The sequence below is a fragment of the Anopheles moucheti genome, chromosome 3 (assembly GCF_943734755.1).
Source record: "Anopheles moucheti chromosome 3, idAnoMoucSN_F20_07, whole genome shotgun sequence".
Classification (NCBI taxonomy): domain Eukaryota; kingdom Metazoa; phylum Arthropoda; class Insecta; order Diptera; family Culicidae; genus Anopheles; species Anopheles moucheti.
The window spans coordinates 55,074,965-55,099,325 of NC_069141.1; the positions used below are offsets into that span (position 1 = coordinate 55,074,965).

Consider the following 24,361-nt stretch of genomic DNA (forward strand, 5'->3'; position numbering starts at 1 on the left):
TTGTGCTCCGGTTGGGCTATTCGTGTGCGAGATCATGGTCCCGAATGGGTCAACGAATTCACAAAGAATTGTGATTTAGCTAATAAAAGAAACGAAACAAAAAACATATTTCTCACTCACTTTATCGTAACAAGTGGCCAAAATCATGCTGCGTGATGCTGTATGATCAAGCGCCCTATCTCACCGCCACGTATCTGAGGCAGTAAAGGTGCTTAAGTCGCTGATAAGCCGTCCCGGTGGATCAACGTCGTCCGACCGTGTAAGCCGCGGCCAGTTGACTGGTGACCGGTGGCGCTGCATGCATCATGAACGGTAGCCTGGCGAACGGATTAAACGAGGGCCTGAATGCCCCACCGCCGAAGATCGCCTTCGATCGGAGTGTTTCCGCGTACAGCGAACGGGATGTGCAGTGTGGCTTTTGGGTGTGCCGCGGACCGTTCTGGCAGCGGCTCGCCAGCAAGAAGCTGTACGTGCTGCTGTTCGGGCTGATTGGGTGCATCCTTAACTCCACCACGTCGTACTTCTACGGCACGCTTACCACGGTGGAGAAAAGCATCCAGATTTCGTCCCGCACGGTCGGCATAATAACGGCCGGGTCGGATCTGTCGTTCGTGCTGGCCTCGCTGTTCCTGTCGTACTATGCCTCGAACCGTCGGAAACCGCTGTGGATTGCGATGGGAATCGTCAGCATGGCCCTGTCCTGCTTCGTAAACGCGCTGCCTCACTTTCTGTTCGCGAAGGCACACGACGAGCTGGTGCAGAGTGTGGGCAATTGGACGAAAGGTGGGGACAACCTGTGCCGGGAGGATCGCCTACCTCCGGACTGCTCGCTGGACGTGGGTGACATACGGCCGCAGCTTGTGCTGTTCTTCGGCAGCTTCCTGTCCGGCATCGGGACCTCGCTGTACTTCACGCTGGGTCTCACCTATCTCGACGATAACGTGCGCAAGGAGAAGGTACCGTTCCTTTCCAGCCTAGCCGCCTTTGGCCGGCGCATGGGACCGCTGGTAGGCTTCTCGCTCGCCTCCCTCTGTCTCAAGTACTTCGTGCACTTGGGCGTCGATCCGGGTTACAGTCAGAGCGATCCACGCTGGATCGGTGCGTGGTGGATGGGCTGGCTAGTGCTTGGCTCCACGCTCATCCTCATTGCGCCGTTCTTCGGTAAGTAAAGGGTTGTGGGGGAAAATTGGCACGATTTCGCAATCGTGAGCGCGACTATGTGGCGCGACCGGTGGATTTGTTTGGTTTGTTTGCATTTACGTACGAGATAGCACCGCGTACCGTGTGCACGGCTAGGGAAGGCAATAAAGGAACTTCTCAGCAAACGGTCAAAGTTGTTCACAGTAGGCGTTGGAGTGCATTAGTGTGTGAGTGTAGCTGTCATACGCAAAATATTCTCCGTCTGTCATTTGCAGCCAGCTTCCCGAAGGTTCTGCCCCGGACGGCGGAACGTATATCCCTGTCACGGCAGGCAAGTCGTACGAGCGGCACCCATTCGACCGCCGAGGAGGATGTGGATGGTGACAGGAAGGTGTCGTTCGGTGACATGCTGGTGACGGTGCGTCGGCTCATCACCAACAAGGCGTACGTGTTCAATAATGCGGCCAGCATCTTCTACTTCTTCGGGTACATGCCGTTCTTCCTGTTCCAGGCGAAGTACATCGAGATCCAGTACCGTTTAACTCCCTCCCAGGCAAAGTGAGTAAAGGAGTGAGTTGCGTTGTGAATACTTTTTAGGATAATTTCTCGAACCGAAGTTCGATCCTACCTTTATTGACCCTTCCTGGTGTAGAGTTCTGCTAAATTCCAATGATTGTTACATCAAAAATGGTTGTTGTGTTAACGCCTTGTATGCACGTCCAAGGTCCTCTTTAATTCGACTCGTTCGACGGTTACTATTAATTCTAGGTATTCCGGAGTTCCCAGGTTACATTTCACTCCCCCAGAGTCGAGTTTCTTTTGACAGTTACCATGCGGTGTTTACGTTATGTGAGCCAATACTCTACACCTGCTTCCTGGGTACAATGCACACGTTTTTCACCAACTTATACCATGTGGACTTAAGATGATGATGGAACGGAAACTCCTCGTCGGAGTGTAGAACGATAACTAACTATTGTATGGACACGCTACCGTTTTTATATCGTTTCACCTCTCATGTGTCGATATGTGTGTCCTCTTTTCCACGAAATACGTATTCCGCTATTCCTATCCCTTTGTTCTAGGCTTGATGATTCTCCTGTTTGTCCCCACTACAAACAAGGATCTTATTGTTCTCACGTTGACCTGATAAACTTCCCAAGCATCATTGTATTAGTTCACCCAATTCTCCCTAGGTGGCGCGTTTCGTGTCCTAGCTAACCAAGTCTTGTCGCTACAACTTTCTAACCTGCATCTTCTATTGCATTACTTCAGCATGGTGACGGGCTCGGTTTCCCTTGTGTTCTCCGCCCTGGGGATACTGATCGCTGGTATGGTGATCCAAAAACTTCGCGTTACCTCCAGGCAGTTGGCCGGGTGGAATGTCATCACGAGCATTCTGTCGGCGATAGGTATCGTTGGGTACGCATGGTTTGGCTGTTCTGCGCTCAATAATGCGGAAATAGTTGCTAAGTAAGTGGCTTCTGCTGGTAATGATTTAAAGAGTTTTGCTGCAGCTAACATTAATGGTGTTGAATTTAAGTTCTCAGGACGCGAATTGCAGTGTTGGCTGTAACTGCGATTTTGTCAAATATGCTCCAATCTGTGGAAGTGATGGACAAACGTACCTTTCACCATGCCACGCGGGATGTAGAGAGCTGATGAAGGATGCCAGTGGAACGACGGTACTCTAGAAGGTGAATAAGTATCGAAACTGCTCCTTACTAACTCCCCTTTTCTGGCTTCAGCTGTACACCAATTGTTCCTGTATTGCAAACCTCGTGACAGACGGTGGAAACGCTATGTCCAGCTTTGGTTACGCCATGCCCGGAAGCTGTCCGGTTGATTGTTGGACCCCGTTCTACTTCTTTCTCATTGTGATGTGTGTGAACAAGTTCATCGGAGGAACGGAATCGGCTGCCAACTTCCTCATCGGGCTAAGGTGCGGAGATGTTTCTCATGTGGTGACTTTCGAATTTTATCAAGACCCTCTACCTTCCACAGGTGTGTGGAGCCCCGCGATAAAGCGATCTCGATGGGGTTCTCCATGGCGATCAACACGCTGTTTTCCTTTCTTCCGGCACCGATCATCTTCGGTGCGATCATCGATCGTACGTGTGTGCTTTGGGGACGCACCTGTGCCAAACAGGGCAACTGTTGGCTTTACGATGGGGAAGCATTACGCGTATCGATGAACTATACGGCGGCCGTGTTTGTCATCATTGGAACGTGCTTTGACATGGGCACGTGGTACTATTCGAAGAACTTCAAGATATTCGATGACGCTCCCGGCGAGGAAGATGGCAAGATCCCGGTGGAAAAGGAGCTGGTTTCGCTTGTAAACAAAGGGAAGGAAGATCCGGCGGAGGCTACGCGAGTTAACTAAACCGGTTCCGATGTGTTTTGATAACCTTGGTATATCTCGGGTGACATCTTGGGCGGTATGTCGTGTGCCATGTGTCAGCATCTGTTCCTTGCATCCGTTATCTCACGTTGAGCGAGTAAACCGCTTATCACTTATGCTAACAAGCGACTGTATGCACGACAAACTGACCCATGACACTTGTTGGGTCCCACACTAAGCTAGTGGCAGTAGCGCAGATTGAAGCGCTCAGAATATACGATATGAAGCGTTAAGATAATGGTCGTAAAGCTGTTTAGATGTTGTTAATGACCTTGAGATGATGATAATTAGCATTATTTATTGAGATATTTGTCGCTTCTGAGCTTCGTTTTTCTTCTGCATTAACACAAGTAGCCTGTGGCGAGGCGGGTTAATTTGGGCAGTAAGATGATGGTGTAATAGATTTCCACACGACAGGCCGGATGACAAACTCCTATCCGAACAGTTTTCTCACAGTAGCGCTAAAAAGAAAACAGTCTTACAATGGAGCTATGGAAGATATATGTATCCTGCTGTGCGATTTCCGGGATGACGTGCCTATATCTCCTTGCATTGGACGATGAGAAATGTCATACTCGGTGACGAACTTTTACGCTATCATTAAAGGCACCAGATGTCCGAAACAGCAGGAGTCTCATTAACACTAAACAACAAATGGTGGTAACCGTAAAGAAAACAAATGTCATGTAGCGTCACACGTCTTTTAATGACGAATACCATCATTTAGCTAGTTATGGTAGGTTTAACCTAGTAGCTCTTTACGCATATCAAGTAAAACAGAAACGGATACGTTCTTTAACACGTTGCTGCAATTCGCTTATATTTCTGATAGTTGATGGTGTGAATGATTCCTAAAAAATTGAATACAAGAAACGCTCGACTAGTTGAGAAACTGAGCACTAGAAACATCTCCAAAGACGAGTGTTTAACAAAGTTATCGACGTATTCAACTGAAAAAATACCTACGATGATTATTTTCCTCTCAAAATCGGCTGCAGTGATCATTTTATAGGGGGCTTGAGAATCTCGTACATTTAAAAAGAAAATGAAAGATCTACCATCTGTTTCTACATCTGTCATACACACTGCATTTTCTTACGTCCATACTTTCGTTTTACTTAATCATTCAAATAAAATCGTTGACATGTTGATATTAATAATTACTATCAGGATACCTGTGCTGCTACCCTTAGATACAGAGGACGTTCAAGACAGCAAAATATTGCAGCAAGGGCAAATAACTTATTTGCTTGCATAACTTATTTCATGCCAAATGGGCGACATAGTAACAGATTGCAAGAACGTTTAATCATAAATTTTTGTTCGATCAAGTTTGGTCAAAATTGGCAAATACCAAATCCAATTGCCAGCCAAAACAATTGACAATCCCGTTGATTTAAAGCAAGACGTTATCTTGTTCGAGTTTTCAGATCTTAAAATCCAAATTTTATCTTCGATTGCGATACCTGCGTAGTGCGTAAACGATAAGAACGGCGAGCTAATATGTGTATTCGTGTATGCGAAAGCATCCACGCACTTCTGCTGAGATTGGCCACCAGGTAAAAGCTAGGCATGTCACGGATACTATCATGATTTGCATCGCTTACGGTACGATCAGACGCGTGATAGAATGTAAACAACACCGATGATAGCAATACATCCTTAAGTTTTTATCCACCGCTGCTGAGCGATGAGTAGAATCGCTGAGAGGACACTAATACAAATGAGCATACAATAGGAGTTCACCCGCTATTAATGCGAGCACTGCATGGATGCGTATCTATGACAACGGTATTTGCAATAAAGATAATCGCGGTGAGTGTGAGCACACTGAAGCAAGCGTTCACACAGATCGTGATCAGTTTGAGTTCAACCTGTGAGAAGTTCGGATGTGAGAATCGAAGCAAATTTGTGGTGTGTCATAATAATGCCGGGTTTTAACTGCGTGGAACAATCGATATAATTCGGGAAAAAGTTGGAAATTCGCGTAGTGCACAAAATGGTTAAAATATCGATTAAAACAATGCAGGGGAACTGTTTCAATTGCAGGACAAATTCGTGAACAGAAATGAAAGCCGCAAGTACGGGGGAAGCACCTGTTCATGAAGAGCGTGAGAGGCGTCAGTAGATCACAGGTCAGTGACGTTATATCTTTGTGTTAAAGCCAGTGTAATGTTAAAAGTGAAATCCGTTTTCTAGCTTTGTCCGTAGATGTTAGAAATAGGAGTGTATTGGTGACTTGATCGATCACCATGCAGCCATTGAGGATCTTGCGTGGGTTGCGAGGTTCGATAAAGCCGCTTGATATCCGCATAGATACATTATTTACTAATTTAGTGCGTATTGAGAAGAAGATACATGATGAGAAACTTTACTAAACCTGCTTGTAGTCGATTATGCAAAGAATGAAGAAGATCCTCTGCACGGCGCTCTTCAGTGAAGCGTCGACGAAATGATGAACCTCACTAGTAACAAAAACAAAGGAAATGGCGACGATTGTCAAAGAACAATTGAATTTTCAGATGTGTGTTAACAGTGTATTGTGATGTGATAAAATGTGTATAAAAGTGATGATGTGATGTGTATAAAAGTGTTGCGGATAAGGAATGAAAACTCAATCAACACCCGCAGGTACGTCTCTATTGAGTTCGATCAATGTCTATCATTTTATATTTCGTTAGTAATTACATTAGTTACACACGAGCTGGTTTTTTGTTATGTGTTTTGTTAAGTTTTTTGCCTAGAATCTTCGTTTTTTTTTTTTCACTTAAAATATTCAAAAAGAAGGTGACAAATGAGGTTTTGTCCCAGGAAAAAAAAAAACAGAAGCGAAAACACGAGACAGTCTAGTCCTTCAATTAGTTGACGATTTCCGTGTTTTTTTTTTGTTGCTCTCATTTCAATTCATTCCGCCACGCTCATATATGCTAGTAATAATATTCGTCCGTGTTCCTATTTTGTTTTCGTTTGTTTTGTTTTTTTTGTGTTTCCTGCACTATTTATTATGCTTTTCCCTATTTGTATTCCCTACCACTTTCAAAACCGCGAAATCTATTCCATTTGAGCCACTTAAACGCTAAAGTTATCACAGATTTTGCGAAATTTTTTGTTTCGATCGATCGTCGTTCGTGTTTCGGTTTTCATTTTCACTTTGCGTGTTTTGTGTGTGTCTGTATGTGTGGGTGTGTGTATCTGTTTAGGTATCAGTGAAGAGTTTTTCTCTAGTTTAGTATGCTACCGTGGAGAGTTGTTCCGTTTTAAAAATACTGACCGACCGGTTCAGTCTCTACACCTGCGACCGAACGTGCGTTAAAGGGCGTGATTGCTTTACTTGCTGGCACTTGAACACACTGGAGCACACCCCGAGCCAGACTCGCGCCGGTGTCAGATGAAGCCGAGCATGAGAATCGATGTGCGATGCTGTGAGTTCGGGATAGCACGATCAGTCGCGGTTGAAGCCATTGCTTGTTTATTGTACAAATCTGTGGGAAGTAGCACGGAACGGGATGGACACTGGTCAGTTTTAGCGCATTGCTTTGGTTTGGCAGCAAAAGTATACTTACGATTTAAAATGAATGTGAATATCCTTTAACCCATGCTCGGTTGAACGGATGTCCGGCGTGTATTTCACCTAATCTAGCGACGAAAAAAAAAACCGAAATATTGGTTAACTTGAAGGCAAATATGCAAACATTAAATGTGCCACTAGCTACCTGAATGGAGTGCGATCGCAATTCCCTTCCAACCGTCCGTTTTTGGGGTTTTTTTTTTGTTTGACATAAAAAAATAACGCTACTGTTCCCCGTGTTCGACAGTGCACATAGCTACACATTCGGTAAGTTCAGAAATTCGATGTACAGTGATGTACGCTAAAGCAGAAGCGGCCATTATAACAGCCGTCGGAATTGGTATCTTTACTATCAAGCTTCCGCACTGCATACGTCTACTGGCTTTACGTTTTTTGCCTCTACCTCATTTTACTACGATATATCGAGCAGGTTCGCTTTGTGTTTTTGGGATTGCAGTTTTACATGCGACTGCAACAATATCCATCCATCCAGCTAACATTTGCTCCTAATGCTGACTTACGACGAAACATTGCTACTCACAAACGGGGTGTGGGCGGGGAACTGGCGGGGTTTTGACGCTTTCGGGGGTTTTGTTTTACTAAACACGCTACATTTTCCGTTTACTCATTGCTAAAGTGTTTGCTTCTTGTAGTGTAATTCGCTCCTGCTAGGTTGTTATCTTTCGTTCAATATTTTATTTTGTTTGTGCATTGTCATAGGATTTCCTTCGCTTATCACAGACATTGTTGTTGTTGTTGTTGTTGTTTTGCTTGTTAAAATGTAACGATTCCTGTTGATGAGGTGCTTGGAACCTAGAAGATGTCGAAAAGTTTTAGATATTAGTGCATTAGTCTTCCATCGCGGCAAACTATCGTTACCTTATCATCAAACGTTTCCGTTGCCTTGGTACAGGTCCAGCTCATTGTCCTTTGGGTTTGTTGAGCATTGCTGTTAAATAAAGAGATAAAGCGAATGAAGATACGTCTAAAGTCAACATCACTCGTACAAGCCCATCCGCTAGCCTACCGATTGCTTCGCTTCCCATCGCTTCAAGGCGGATTTGTATCGTTCGAACTCGTGGCACCAATCGGAGTAGATTTTTTGATAATCGTTACCCTTGCTCGGAGCCGTACACCTGTAAGGATAGTTAAGGTAGCCGATCTAGAGTCGCATCCACGGGGAACATCAATGGCTGAGAGAATGGCTTACCGATGAGCATCCACAACCAGACTGAAGCTGCACAGTAGCGAACCGCCGAGATAGCAATCGTACCGGCCACTGTCCGCTTCGTTGATCGCAATCACCACCAGCCCACCTTCGGACGTTTCGATGTGCTTGGTAACGCTGTACCGTACCTCGTACCGGCCCCGCTCCTTCGAATGATGGTACCAGGTGACCGGTTGGTGCTTCAGGATTTCCGGTACCCGTGCGAAACACCCGAGATGTACGCTCTGCCCGAAGGTGACGATAATTTTCTTCCGCATCACGTTCGTGTCACAAATGTCCGACGTCCGGTTGCCAACATCCTGTCGTGTGTAAAACCAAAAAAAATACAGGGAACGATGTTAAAGCACACTTCCACAGCTCAGCCGGTGGGTGTTCAATTTTCGTCAAATCGTCAAATTTCCCAATAATCGTGATTAAATTCGGTATCGCTTTTTAATGCGATTAAAACGGTTAGATAATCAGCACTCGCCGACGGGTCGAAGGGTTTTATCGGGATGGGGGGAATGGGGGGGGAACCCTTTCAACTCCAGTTTTCAATTAACGATACATTATGGTGATGGCGCCACGAGGACGACCACCAATCGTTCTAGTCGAGCGGTTGTGTGAGTTGGCTCATTTTTTTTTTGTGTTAATGTTCCGTTCCAGGGATCTATAGTGGTCTCGTGGTGACGATCACCGGTTATGGCCCAATTCTAAAAATCAATTTCATCGTTATAGAGTGATTGCACACATCCCGGATTGCTGCTGGCCCGCCCCCCGGGTTCCACGCGACGCAACGGCCAGGTAGTGAGACCAGGGAATTCCAGAGGGGATTTCGAATCGAGCTAATGTATCGACAAACCCGAGAGGGAGTAATTATTCTAATCATTACAACCGGCACTCCATTCAACCTTGGGATGCCTTTCGGTTGGTCGCCTGGGAAAATGTGCACATACCACATACCTATAGAGCCATTTTTCCCGTAGCGCCGTCCCCGAGCGCGCGCGCAATAAAATTGAAATCGATACTAATAAATACGTGCGAGCCGATGGGTTTTAGGTGCCGACAGTAGGGCAATCGTGAGGTGTTCGATTTTTTCCTCCTCCCCGTACCTATATGTGTGTACTAATGGAATCGGAATGGAAATGGTGGCACGCCGTGGATAGCCGTGCAACACGGCCGGTATGAAGAAATGGCGATAATTTCGATCGATGCTGAAAGCCACAATTGTTACGTGTGATGAGTAATTATTTATTTGTGCATGATTTTATGTTAGCCATTTTATGAGCGGTGAATAATTTAATTAGCTAATAGGTGAGGTTTATGTATATAAAAAAAAACAGTGTTAAGTTTCATTTTGGAATAGTAAATCAACCTTTTTCTTTATCGGCGCAACTACACGTCAAGAGGTCTAGAGGCCTGCTATTTATGGCTTTCTGTAACTTTATTTACTCGTATATTTACTCGTAGCTGGATAGTCATTCCTGCTTACGGGGGATCGGTTCGGATGGAATTTTAGTCCGGTCCGTTTGTGTGAAGACCGGCTCCGCTACCATCATGCCACCGGGCCGCTCATTCAAATCAACTATTCAGCTTATAATGAGTTGTTAAAGAATTAGTAAGGCATTATGTCACGATACGTTACTAGAATATTTTGTCATTAAAATGACAAAACAACGGTGCACAAGCCACTTTGTAGAATATTATTCAACGGTCAATTCAAATGTGACAATTAGTGTCGACCGTTTGGCTGTAGAGGGCGCCACATCGAGCGGAGCAACCGATCGAGCTGAGCACGCCCGAACTAAAAGGATCAACGACCAGAAGAAATAGCAATCTAAAAAGCTAACCCGGCGAACGAGGACGTGATTTTTTAGCTCCACCAATAAAGTGTGCTAAAGAAAGTCCTGTTTGTCCGTTCTATTATGTTTGTGCATTAGTATTTTTATGTAATTAAAAGAACGCTGTTGCTTGTCGCAACACACTTAGGTATGCAAAAGCATATAAAGCTGTGCAATTTGACTGTGCAACACAATCTAACGCGAATGTTTCAATTGCCTGTTCGCCGAGTGCATCGGGTTAACATACCTGAAGGAATCCTAGTTGATACGGTCTACAGCTACCACTGTCACGATCCCAGCCACAGTACGGATCCTGTACACACCGGTAGCAGCTATCATACCGCCGATTGCACATAACCAGATCGATCTGTTTGATGCGCGAATCGGTGCCAATGTACAGCGACTTGTACCGCTGACTGAGCCGCATCACCTGGATCGGTTCGTTAGGGGCCACATCGAAGATGTCCAACAGTTTTGCCCGTGATTGTCCATCGTGGAAGTACTGTACCACCTTGTGGATGCGACCCTCGTTCGTCGCCAGATAGTACACCAAATATTCCTGGTTCAGAATGTCGATACTGATCCTGTTTGTAAAGTTAAAGATGGAGTTGGATAATTTCAAGGATTTGTTTGTGGTAGAACTCACTAGTCACGATACTCACTTGTCGACGACCAGCTTCGTGAGGATGAGATCGCGCTTGTAAAAGACGGGATTACCATAGTCATGGGTGATCGCACGATCCATCAGAGGGTGTGATCGGATGAAGTTAAGTACAGCGTCCGGTAGTGTGGTCGTATCCTCCACACATGTTCCAGGTCGGGGTTCAGGTATCTTGGAGCTCATCACCGGTAGCCAGGCGGAGTTGGAAGTAGCTTGTTCTTTGAATTTACCTATGGAAACAAATATCCCATTCGATCAGTGGAATTCCACTCATCTACTCGTCTCGTCTACTACCTACCGGCGAACGCGGAATGGATTTCTCCCAAGCTAAAACTACACACGGCCGACCCGACCAACCCGTTCGTGCTGGTCGTGAAGGTGGCATAGAACCTCGTCTTATCCGTTGGCATCTGGTACACGTCCTGGATCTCGTTAAAGTAAAACGGGAATTCGCCCGATATGCTGCAGTTCAGCCGCGCCTTTAAATAGGTCGCCCAGTTCTGGTTGAGGATGTTCTTGCCACCGGTGTCCTTCTTGCAGACGCGTGCCACCCGCGAGTAGACCGCCTTGCCGCAGTTGATGTACTCGACCGCTATTTCACGGAAAAAGAAGTACACGTACTCACCGATATCGAACGAACCGACAAAGTTGGGCTCTGCGAAGGGAAGAAGCAGCAGAGAAAGAAACGCAAATAAAATTATCATTAACAGGTGCAATGTTCCATGATGGGATGAAGGCAAAATAGCTATATAATAAATAAATCCAGCATACTGTGCGAAACAACTGCGCTGAAGATGCTCTCTGGGTTTTCTTGTTTGTATTTTCGTTTTCGTATCTAACCAGAAAGCAAATCAGCTTAATTTCTCCGGAGAGCAAAGTGCATCCGGATCGTGGGCTGTGCTTCGGGTTCATTTTCATTTCCACGCAGCGGTTCTTATTGCACTTAGCCTTTGCTACGAAAGGATTTATAATGAAGTCGTTGCGTTTCAAGCGATATCGCTTTTTGTGCGCTGTTTTAGTTTCAAGTTGCTTCAAGTTGGAGGGTAAAAATATTATACTGTGGACAAACAGTATGCACGGCACGCAGAAGGGAATGCAAGGAGAATGATTTGTGGCGAAAAAAAAGTATCGAATATTCCTGGGATACTTTAAAGTAGAAGCTTTTTTTCTAGTTCCAAAGTCTTTAATTACCGCTCTCTTGTGCTCAAACTTCTGATTCATTACTGCTTAATTTTTCTCTATTGAACGGGGGCAATTTCGTGGATTCGGGTGGTTTGATAATAAGTTTACTCCAATATCGTGGTACAGTGAACTTATAAATGGCCAAATTCGTTATAGAAATCCAAGTTCATGATCTTATTCGTCACAAAAACGCTGGTCTTGCCACATCATGAATGTTTTTTTCGAATTTATCAGCGAACACAAATTTGAATCTCTCGTGGACCTCGGAGCGAACGTAAGCCTTACAGAATTTTACCCTCGGGATTTGTTTAAAAGCAGCTTCCACGTAGCGTTTATCATCCATCAAGGCGAGACAATCATGCGGTTTGGTCAGTACCTGATCGTACCGCTCCTGAGACCGCTTTCTGGCCATTGTTTGTTGTTTGAGGTTTCGATTAGGATGTTTACTTGCTCGTAAACACTTAAAACCTTCCCGGAGTCAGATTCATCGTACAGTCGGCCGGTCAGCGTTAAGATTTTTGACCAAATGATAGTGCGTGCTGTTAGTATTAGCTTTAAGTATCCGAATGACTCTCAATCGCGTTTACAGATTAGAGAATGAGAGTCTTCTTTTACTTATGAAAAACTCACACAACGGTCGATTTAAGCAATCTCAAATTTTTCACTTCTTCTCAATCAATTTTCACTTCTTCTCTTGCATGTAAAATATCTCGAGGGATAGCAATATTTATTTCTCGAATATATCAGTGGATAAATCATGACATTATGTGTCAATTGGACATATGGAAATGTATGTAGGAACGGGTATTAACGAAAATGCAAGTTCCTTTTATTTTAGGTGCATCCGACATCGGTCAGTTCTCGAAACAGACTGGCTGATCCTCGCTATCCCACTTCTGACAACCGTGTTGCCAGCTCTCGCCTCAACTGTCACAAGGACAGGGTGATTCATTTCCTACATGTATACGTTTGTCAACAAAACGCTGTCATAAAAAAATAATTTTTGAACCCCTAGTAGCGCCACTATAGAACCCGACTCGGAAGCAGAGTATCAGTTGACGGTGACGATCTCGAGGTGGTAGAGGAGTTCTGCTACCTTGGCACGATCGTAACTTCGGACAACAACGTAAGCAGCGAAATCCGAAGGCGCATTGTTCAGGGAAATCGTGCATACAACACACTCCACACTCCACAAACTCCTGCGATCCAGAAGGCTCCAGCAACACACGAAATGCACGATATATCGCACACTGATACGTCCGGTAGTCCTCTATGGCCATGAGTCATGGACAATACGGGCGGAGGACGCCAACGCTCTCGCCATTTTCGAGCGGCGGGTGCTACAGATGGCGGATGCTGAGCTGTTTGGCGGAGCAGACATCCTAACGGTGGCTAAGGCCGGAAGGATACGATGGCTGGGGCACGTGATGAGGATGCCGGACTCATGCCCCACCAGGAAGGTGCTCGCCAGTGACCCGTTCGGCACGAGGCGCAGAGGAGCGCAGCGAGTTCGTTGGCTGGATCAAGTGGAGCAAGACCTGTCGGAGATCGGGTGCAGCCGGGGGTGGAGGAATGCAGCCTTGGACCGAGTTTCCTGGAAACGGATTGGTGACCTGGCCATGTCAGCATGACGTGCTCAACTGTGAGCGGGCCAAGAAGAAGTAGCGCCACTATCATTGAAACCAAGTGGCCTCTAAATGGACTAAGTCTTAAATCCTTAAATCATTGTCATCATAAGTAGACAACAAACATTGGAAGATTGTTTATCAAGTTTAGTACAAAATGAGCGTCAAACATTGGCCCGAAATGGCTGACAGCACTAACCATACGCCGGTAATCGCTAATCATAAGCTTCTTACATAGACACTGGAGCGCCCATGTAAGTTACCATCCCACAATGGACCGAAACTCCCATAAGTCATCGCTCCGGTGGTCCACCGTATCGGGATGAATTCGAAGATTGTTCGGTCGAGCGTCCATAAATCCATAAACCTTTCTCCCAATGGATGTGGGCCGGGATTAAGATCACCGTACCGAAACAATACGCCCGTAAGCCGCGTTGGGAGGGGAAAGGATGCTGACCAATTAGGGGATTGTTTGCCTGTTTGCTCTCCGTACCCTGTACGAGTCCCCGGTGTTTGTCTTGCAGCTTGCGTACCGATTGCTTGCGGTTTTTCGATTGTTTTCGCGGCTCACGATTGCAGGTTTTCGAGTGCAATATTTCAAAAGCCGCACGCATCGCAATAACCGATGTTTCGCCGTGGGTAAATAGAAATTCGGTGTAATTTTCGGTGCATCCCGATCCGTCCCTGCTTGCTTGCGCTCGCGGTTTAACAACCCGGGATGAATGGCTACAAGAGGATCTTGAGCGAACTAACGAAAGCGCTCCACTTCACTCATCGCAGTTAATTACCTTCAATGAGATAAACACTTGCTTTCGGTACGGAAACAACCAGCAGAAATCCCCCGTAACCGCCAGCTCATCAGCTTTTCCAGTCCCGTGTGGGAATGTGGGTACGAAACGAAACGGGATTTGTGGTTGCAAGTTTAGCTGAAATGTTATGTGCTTTGCGGTTTTTCACTCCCGCAACATGGAGAGAGAGCGAGCAACAGCAGCATCAGCGGCATATTTGCATCATTCGAGATGAGTTACATGGGAGGCTGCACGAAAAACGACTAGTTTGTGCTGATCGGAAGCACGATTACGGCAGCGTTGGTCCCAGCGTATGGGCAAGGTGGGTGGGCATCAAATAAGCAGTGCTGTCACAATCCAGTGTGCAAATTGATAAATGGCCAGCGGTCAACCAGCCAACTGCAGTGTGTTCTGGGTGCAAGGCGGTACGTACGCATGGTACGTAGGTGTAGCGAGGTGCTCTAAAACATTCCATTACATTGGAAAAGAATGATGATTATCAGCAGTGGGAGCAGGTGCAGGAAGCGCCCGTAAAGGGGAAGAAAATTAAGCATAATAAATTATACTCACTATCCAGCCACTTGGAGTCGTACTTGAGCGTACGCTTGAAGTTGTACATCTTCTTCCCGGAGGACATCTCGTACAGATCCGCCCGGAATATGACCGTATCCGCCTTGGTGAACTCGGCATTCGTACCGGAATACTGGGGATGACAATGGCGACCGACGGGGGGAGGGCGATAGCGAAGGGAAGAGTAACAACATGGAAAAATTAACAAATGAATCCGTTTTGCGGTACGAGGGCTCGGACGGGATGGGTGAGCTTTTCCTGTTCCTTGCCCAGCCCAGTGCAATGTTGCCCTAGATGCAGTTGGAAATGATTAGCACTTACCAGCGCCGGTAAACCACCGGGATTGCCCTCGTGCACGTAGATGGCGGTGGAGTTGTCGATGGGATCGTAGGGACACTTGGCAACACCGAGACCGACCCCGGGCACATACTCTGACCGTGGCAAGTGAGTTAAGTTTCGCTAAGGATGATAGATGAAAGGTAGCAGTTTGTTAACTTGTGTGTGTACAGATTGAAGCGATTAATTTATTTTACGGCTTGTTAATGGAGGACAAAAAAAGGGATAAATTTGTATAGGGCCACTAGGAAATTAATATTCTATTGTTTTTTTTTATTTTTCTATTGTTTTGTCTTTGTTAACGCTGAAGTAAAACTTAAATAATTACATCCTGGCATATGAAAAATGCAAAAATAATCTTTTTTTCACTTCAAATAATAAACAATATTTGGGTTATTTAAACTTTTTCTACTTTATCGATTCTCTATTACCGACTTTTCTCTTTGTTACATCAAATTGTTTATATGTCTATTGATTATGGTGTGAAACGATGCTTTACACAGCGATTTCCTTTTCTTGTCACTGCCATCATTACAACAGTGTCATGTTGCTAATAATATCACAGAAAAACTCCCGTGCTCCGTGGTGATGGCAGGAAACAAATGTCCTTCGTCACGCATCTCTACCGCACCGAGCGACCGGGTTCTCTTATCTTTCGCTTTCGGCTTGAATTATCACGTAATTGATTTTTGAGCACACCCGAACGGAAAACTATGTACTGCTATTTTGCTATACCATCAAGCACAGTGTGGCCGACGAAGGGGCCGGGTTCGATTTCGCTTGGAAATAGTTTCACACTGCGATCGAGCGTCGATGCTTGACGGGAAAGCAACGCCGACAGCAAAAAAAGTCCTCATGCATTCTTGAGCGTGGGAATCAATACGATGAAACGGGAACGTGCAGACGCCACCGAGTATGCCGTCGCGATGAAATCAAGTGTAAAAGTTCGTTTCCGCGGAAAAATTGCCCGCGGTTTTTGGCACATTTTGGCGCATTACACTCGACACTAGCGAGGTGGAAGGCACGCTGTTAGGTATGGGAAATTTAAATATTTATTGCCCTAGCTTCAACAACAACTTCTGTAGTGTGTTAGGTAAATCTTTCCCTTTCACGAAATACCTGTGTGGATATGGTTTTCGGGAAAGCAGGATACAAACCACTTAAGAAAGTTGCTACGAAGGAAGGATATTATATCGAAGAATTTAGAACACATTAAGTTAATACAGTCGTTGTTGAATTTTTATCCCGAGGTAGCCATCTTTTGACAGTGCGCATTAATTTTTGTGCGATGCAGTTAAATTCTCTATTAAGGTTTAAAATATGATTTTTAGAACGATAAACTGCTAGAGCTACATAAAATAGAATTAATACAAGTGCTTGAAACTAAAGGCATTTGATCATTTGAGTTTTACTAACTTATAGTATAACTTATAACTTATATAACTTGTATCTGTATATAACTTTTAGCTTTTTAGCCAAAGGGGCATAAAAATCAACCTATTTTGCACTGAAGCTGACGTTAATTGACTGCATACAGTCAAATGGAAATACGATTATACGTTGTTATGCATAAATTTATACACCTTAAACAATATGGGACTTACAGAAAAAAATTGTTACGTTCTGTCAAAAATTTGCGACATTAATTAAATTATGAACAATTGAAAATTTAAAAATGAAAAATTAAAAATAAATATAAATAAATAAATAAATAAAAATTAAAAATTAAAAATTGAAATTGAAAATTGAAAATTGAAAAATTAAAAATTAAAAATTAAAAATTAAAAATCAAAAATTAAAAATTAGAAATTAAAAATTAAAAATTAAAAATTAAAAATAAAAAAAAAATAAAAATAACAATAAATATTAAAATTAATAATAAATAGTGAACTATAGGAAGAGTATAGAACATTTTCTTTTAAAGTGTGAGGCTGGTACAACCAGGTGCTACTGTGCTACTTACAAATATTACAACATCCTTCGGGCTGTGGGCGTTCGTGCCACAAATGTAGAGTCTCGTTCCGTTGTCCATTGGCTGAATGACTCGAATGTGATTTTTGCAATCAAACATCTGCAACGGAAGCGATCAAAATAAGAGAGACTGCATTAGTATACTAATTGGAGACCGTTCGAAATGGGATCAATTACTCGCGTAAGCCACAATTAAGGAAAGACCACATACTTCCTTATCGATAATTGTTACAAAATTACATTCCAAAAAGCCAGAAAGAAAACAAAAACACAACAGAACAACGCCACAGGTCAGCAATAATTTTCCCACTTTCCTTGGAAGCGAGTACGAATGGGGGTATTTATTGTTTTCGTTTCTAAAACCCGAACCATATAATTTATTGGTACCGGAGTGGTTATGAAAAGCTGCACCGTACGAGGTTAGCGAATGAAGTAGCGAATGTGCCAAACGAGCGACATTCGACTGCCGCTGCAGTGCAGCACGAAAATGGGAACCGGAAAGGTGCCGCCATTACGTCTGAATGTCAAATCAATTATACGCGAACGGGACGTGGATGATGTAGAATTAGCGAGTGCCCTCAAGCACGAAAGCTTAAAAACTGAAGTATTCCGTTTTGTCCCACCGCCTTTCGGTTTGCAAGTTGTGCTCGCAAATGAGCATTCGCTTTGCTGCGTTTTTGCGTGGTTTTCACGAATGCTTGCCGTTTGTGGCGTTTTATTGCGTTTGGGATGCATTTCTTGATGGAATGAATAAATGGGAATGCAATTGGCATTATTTGTTCAAACTAAAATCTCTCCGTTAAAAACTTTGAATGAAAAAAAAACATATCTTATTAAACAATTTCTGGTTTGTTAATAAACAATACTGTAGCAAAAAATTGCATACATAAATCGCACATTAGGCGACCATTTTGCCCTCTCTAACGAACTTGAATCGCAATTAAACTCTCCACTACCATCCTGTTTAGGAGGGAAAACCCAACAGGATGCAGCATGGATGCAATTGCATGCACTCTTCTGGCGCCGGCTGCGAGTCCACTTAAAGGCGCCGTGGACCAACACTCTAAAAGAGGGCACTGGATGTATGCCACTTGCTTGCGTTCGTTTATTTATTTATTTTTTTGCTTCTTAACGCCGCTAGATTGCCCTAACCGAAACCTCTGCTTCGGTTGAACTTTCGATTGAAGAGCCTTATGGTGAAAGGATGCACTAAAGGAACCATTTTCTCTGTATGTGCATTGCAATATAAGGTCGATCTGTACGGGATAATGATGGAGTCCAAGAAAGTGTGTGCGAGAGAGAGAGAGAGAGAGAGTTGCTACGGTAATCTCCTGTACGGGATGTGTAAAAACGCTAGATTTTAACCATGAAAGGAAACGGTCGTTACTGCAGCGTACACCAAAAGGTAAAACTAAAAGGGCACACTCACGGTGGTTGAGAAAGATAAAGCGCAGCGGTAATGAAACGTCGGTGGCTTAGACGTTCGCTTCTTTTTTTCCCGTATTCCTCCGAGACATCTTATCCACGCCACTCGAAGGTGAGCGCACCGCCATTCTGGAGTGACGCGTGGCGGCCAGCCTCATTCGCAGTCGCGCGTGCTATTATCTTGTGCTTCGGTTTAATTTCGATGTAATTTAATTTTAATATAATTACAGCAGCAAACGCATCCGTTGGGAACGCGCTATATATACATAACCACCCTACCGGCCACTCAGAATGGGTTTATTCGTTCACTCAGATTATGATGGTACACAAAGTTGATGCTTGATGGAATTTGAAAAAGGGGGAAAAAATACCCCTTCACAAAACACCAACACCAAAGATGAATCACAAGGCAAGGAAGGCACCTATACAGTGTAAGGCTACCGGCAAGTTCAAGGGACTTCCCACTTTTGTGTAACACACTCACACATAACAGGGCGGGAATAAATGAAACACCGAGACTCACAAAAATCAAGATGGCATGTCGCTTTTATGCTGCACATCGTGTGGCGTTACACAGCCATTAAACTGGTGAGCTTCATCCAGCTCAGTGTGAGGGAAATACTTTTTCACAGGCATCAAGTAGCCGTTTGCTTTCCCACCAGCACACAGCACGGTTGGATCTTTGTGGTTTCGTTCTGGTTTGCGATAATTGAAGGATTTCGGTGCGGCAAAGATCACTAGAAAGGATATTGCTGCATGAGCTGTTTTGAAACTGACGAGAGAAGTGAGATGCGAAAAGGTGAATAAAATAAACAACAAAAAAAAACACACACACACACACACACACAGACTCACAAAACACCGGTCGTTCTGTGCACCCCCACATTTGTGTAAGAAGAAAATCACAAAACAAAAAAAACATTAAACTTCTTTGTGGGAAACTTTTCACTTTTTACGCTGATCACAAGCTCATGATTAAGCTTCGCAAGAAGTGCGGGTTGCGTTAATTAAAGTTCTTAAACGTTTTGTGATCACGATACCGCACACCGACTCTGTTGTGGTTGTGAGTGGGCTTGAATAGTAATGAAAAGCTCACTTGCAGTTTTGAGTTTAGAGTGATTGCTTTTGTTCTTGGTTTTTTCTATTTCTTGTGCCCTTCTCTCGAGGCTGAAGCGTTTGAAGTGATGGCGTTTGTTTCAATTATTGCTGATTTATTGTACACTGATAGGGCCACACACACACACACACCAAAGCACGAAAAATGTAATCGGGAATGGACTGACGATAAAACAGATTTATTACATTCGTGACGGTGTGAGGCCCGGTGGCTTAAAAAAAAAGTGGGAAATAAAATTTTGATTTCATCTCTGCTTTAAATGTATTCGATCGAAGGCAATTCGAAGACGTTACCGTTTTGCGGGCATTGTCATCGTCTTCGTGCAGCGATCAATAGTATACCAGCACCGAGGGCTATATATATCCGTTCGAGAATGCATCCCCATTGTTAGACGGTGGGTGGACAGTTTTTTCTTGTTGTAGCGAGCGGTGAGGTTGTTTTTTCTTTATTCGGCCAATCATAAATTTTTACGATCGTTCCATTGGTAATGCAATGGGGGAGGGTTGGTGAAATGAATTATGAAACGTGTTTCAAGTGCTCGCTTTTCGGAAGTAACGGACAAACGCGACCCGGTCCTGTAATGGATTATTTCATAGGAACTGTAGTAACGTCATAGCGTTGGCAACGGTAAGGTGAGTGAATGGCAGAATGTTGAAGCTATTGAAACATAAAATATGGCCTACGTTCCGAGAGACACAACATGAATCGTTAAATAAAATGTAAAACATTATTTTGAACAAAAACTTTCAACATGAGCTTTTTCCGTTGAACTTCTGCGTGCAAGTTAAAGCAGGAAAAAAAAGCGGGACAGTGTTTTTGGGTGTTCGAGTAAATTCTTGTTGCTTTACTAAAAGTTTTGAGAATTTTTGCGAAAAAAATTGTTACAAAGTTTTTGTTACAGTGTCTTAGTTCATCGAAAATCATTACTTTTTCAAAAAATTTTAACCAAATTGTGAATTTTGAACCAAAGAGAAGTATTTGTCTTATATTTGTTTTGTGCTAAACATATTAATAAAAGAATAATGCGATTTGTCTCAGAGTGCGTGAACTACATGGACCAAGGCATGCAAGTGGATTGTATCTACACTGACCTGAAGGCTGCCTTCGATAGCATATCGCACGATATACTATTGCGAAAACTTGAAAGGCTTGGCTTCTCACAATCAATCCTAGCATGGCTGAGCTCCTACCTTCGCAACCGGACATACAGTGTTAGATTCGGAAGCCAGACCTCGCGCCCATTTGTAGGCTCATCAGGTGTTCCTCAGGGCAGCAACCTGGGACCTTTGCTGTTTGTATTATACATCAACGACGTATGCTCTCTTCTGCCTACTAGTTCGTACTTACTGTACGAACGTGCTGACGACGTAAAATTATTTATGCCTATATATACGTTCAACGATTGTTATAAGTTACAAAGTGCTGTTAGTCTGTTTAATGATTGGTGCGTCCTCAACTGCTTGTCTCTATGTACAGAAAAGTGCTTCGTTATGTCCTTTACGCGTACAAGATCTCCCGTGATGCGTGACTATCTTATAAACGGTGTACGTATATCTAGAACTACTGAAATGCGTGATTTAGGTATTTTACTTGACCAAAAACTGACACTCGGACTTCATTATGACAACGTTGTTAACCATGCCAACAGAACGTTAGGATTAATTTTTAAACTGACTCGAGACTTTAGTGACCCAGCGTGTTTAAAAGCTTTGTATTGTTCTTTAGTTCGATCGTTACTCGAGTATTGTCCTACAGTGTGCTGTCCCTATACGAGTGAGTGGATAAACAGACTCGAAGCCGTCCAACGAACATTCACTCGGTACGCTATTCGCAAGCTACGTTGGAACTCTTCGTTGCCATCGTACAACGTGCGATGTCAACTATTAGGCCTGGAAACACTGGAGCATCGGCGGCAAAACCACCAGGCTACATTCATAGCAGGACTACTTTTAGGAAATATTGACGACCCATATTTGCTGGGTGCACTTCACCTGACAACACCGAGACTATCCGCACGGCACCAGCAAATATTACATGTTGCACGTTCCCGCACACAATACGGCGAAAACGCGCCGCTCAAGGCAATGATTCGCCGCTTTAACGATCGCTACGACGAATTCGATTTTAATATGTCCCTGTCTTCGTTTAAAGAAATGTTACGCGTTACGTATTAAGTCTCACATGTATGTTAAATTTAAATTTAAGTTACACTTGTAATGCCTCGTTAAGCCGTCTTCGGCGGACGAACAATAAACAATAATAATAATAATAATAATAATAATAATAATATTTTTGAAGATTCAACTTCTCGTGAATGACCGCGTTTTGATTAAAAACATGACATTTCACTCGAAGAATTTATCCAATGACGCTAACATTTGCAAATCAAATCAAATTTGACCAAACCAAATAATCAATCATAAAACTCAAAATTCAGTGCAAAATAACGGAAATAAGTTCTCATGTAGTAGTTACTTAAATACTCAAAACGATGAATCATGAATCTTTTATAAAACGATTAAGAACCATTCATTCAGTTCAAAGATTAATTCAACAATAATCTGCACATACAGTCCGAACTTATCCTCAGCGATTTCCATCTTTTTCTTGCATTGTAAATAATTGTTACCAAGCGAAGGAATTCGATTACTGTAGGTTTTTGTAAATATGAACCAAGAACGCTATGGGAGGGAAAAAAGAAAGCTACATTAAAAATGGCTGCAAGATAAATAAAAAAAAAGGTGCATAATGGTGACTAAAGCTTATGTGAAAATTAGGAATAAATTATTGTGCGATTTAGGGATTCAGGGTTTTATAAAGAAAATCGCTTACAGGGATAGGTTACAGCATATATAGACCTCTATATATACATTAAACATCCCGATGACTGATCTAGAGCAATCAAATGAATATGTGAATGAACTTTTGTGATTGTAAAGAATTTCTGTAAATGAACCAGACAAATGAATAAGCAGTGGCAAACTGAACAGCGGGAAGCATAGACGCGTTTTACCGGCAACACTCAGTATCACACCAGCTTTGAGGATATTTCACAGTCGGACTATCAAAAACATGTTAACGCACAAAAATAAGGCATTTCTTTTCCCCCTACCCAATACCGTACGGGTTTTTGTAACGTGTACTAAATATGCTGGAATTCGCAGAATATTGCTAGTAGTGATTGCAAAACCCTGTATTACAATGAATTGGAATATCATGGAACAAATATTTTATTCATGATACACATGAAATCGTTAATATTGAACAACAAAACGTTGTCGATTTCATAGTCCATTTTCCATTTCATAGTCGGTCATTTTTATGTGCTTTTTTATGTTATTCAAATGAAATTGTTCTCCAATCAAATGAAAGCTTTATAGATACGATTTCGAATACCAGTACGCACATCGCACATGCGAATACTTCACATTTTAAAATCGGTGTTAACTAATTTTATACACAAAGCAGCTGCTGTCACGTTCAGTTGTAAATTTTTGCGGGAATGTAAAAAAGCGAACTTTATTTTATTGTTTATATAGTTTCAATCAAAAAACCAGCCATAATGATTTACGTACCAACGATCATGCTGCATTAAATTGGTCGTCAGTCAGAGCACGGTGAGATGTGTATTTCCTCGCACCATAAAACCATTTGAATGGAATAAATTTTACCACAATACATCTTTCGACCACGCACGTAATGAACCATTCAGCGGAATCTCGCATATCAATCATGCAACTCTACAAAACGTTACGTCCGAAAAGCCTCATAAAACGCTGACCATAAGCTGTCGAACACGTCGGCCGAGGTCGAGGATGGTGGGTCGAGTCTTGCAAGGTCTACCACCGTTAAGCGATGCAGGCTCGAAAAGCTCGACGACGTGTCCCGATGGGAAAAAAGCAACCGGCACGACATCCACTCACAGTGAAAAGACAGAGGCCGGATCAGTTGAAAGCTATCCGTTGTTAGGCCGGCATTTTGTGACCGTGTACATATGCGTATGGGAATTCCGTGCTGTGCCGTGTTGGCAGCGGCATTCGGTTTAATGGGTGCTCCGTCCGACAACGGAATCCATGCCATAATCGAACGAACCTTAAGACCCATTCCAGCTCGACCGCCAGTAGCAGGCCGGGGAGAAGCTATCAAGCATGAAACAGTTGCAACATTGTACGTGATGCATTTAAAATAAAACGTGAATAATTTCGCTTACGGAGGTGCTGGCATGGATGGTCGCGGATGCGGAAGCGGCTGCATGCGGATGGTGCAGCAGCAGGATGATTCTGGCCCGCTGCCAGCACATTCCCGAACAGTGGCGGTTGGGTACGGTTCCAAAGTGGCACAAATTTCTCCCCCATCCAATCGGGATCGTTCTCGCAATCGCGCGGAGCGGAGCGGCTAGGCCAGGCAAACCCGTTTCGGTGGTGGGAAATGTTTGCAGAAGAACGTTGTAACGATCTGCATACGTCATCGGGAAGTGACTGCGAGAGGGTATTTTAGGAGCAATCGGGTTTTAAGGATGTTGCCGG

The 24,361-nt window shown here is 43.6% G+C and overlaps 2 protein-coding genes across 2 annotated transcripts in view; one reads left to right on the forward strand and one right to left on the reverse strand.

Annotated features, from left to right (window-relative positions):
- The first annotated feature begins 305 nt into the window (after positions 1-305).
- Positions 306-3,723, forward strand: LOC128304673 (solute carrier organic anion transporter family member 74D-like). The gene is made up of 6 exons (XM_053041882.1): positions 306-1,161; positions 1,416-1,698; positions 2,416-2,613; positions 2,684-2,825; positions 2,889-3,082; positions 3,145-3,723. Exons 1-6 carry the CDS (start codon positions 306-308, stop codon positions 3,524-3,526), a joined length of 2,055 nt encoding a protein of 684 aa, XP_052897842.1. The 3' UTR covers positions 3,527-3,723.
- A 2,607-nt stretch (positions 3,724-6,330) lies between these two features.
- The window catches only part of LOC128305858 (semaphorin-2A-like), a 110,222-nt gene continuing 92,191 nt past the window's right edge, over positions 6,331-24,361 (reverse strand). Inside the window, exons 5-16 of the mRNA XM_053043477.1 lie at positions 17,286-17,393; positions 15,308-15,445; positions 14,987-15,119; positions 11,120-11,476; positions 10,823-11,051; positions 10,408-10,744; positions 8,323-8,639; positions 8,140-8,248; positions 7,992-8,061; positions 7,258-7,925; positions 7,108-7,180; positions 6,331-7,026 (exon numbers count right to left, since the gene is read on the reverse strand). Coding sequence (XP_052899437.1) covers positions 7,999-8,061; positions 8,140-8,248; positions 8,323-8,639; positions 10,408-10,744; positions 10,823-11,051; positions 11,120-11,476; positions 14,987-15,119; positions 15,308-15,445; positions 17,286-17,393 — 1,791 coding nt within the window. The 3' untranslated portion in view covers positions 6,331-7,026; positions 7,108-7,180; positions 7,258-7,925; positions 7,992-7,998. The remainder of the gene's footprint in view (positions 7,027-7,107; positions 7,181-7,257; positions 7,926-7,991; positions 8,062-8,139; positions 8,249-8,322; positions 8,640-10,407; positions 10,745-10,822; positions 11,052-11,119; positions 11,477-14,986; positions 15,120-15,307; positions 15,446-17,285; positions 17,394-24,361) is intronic.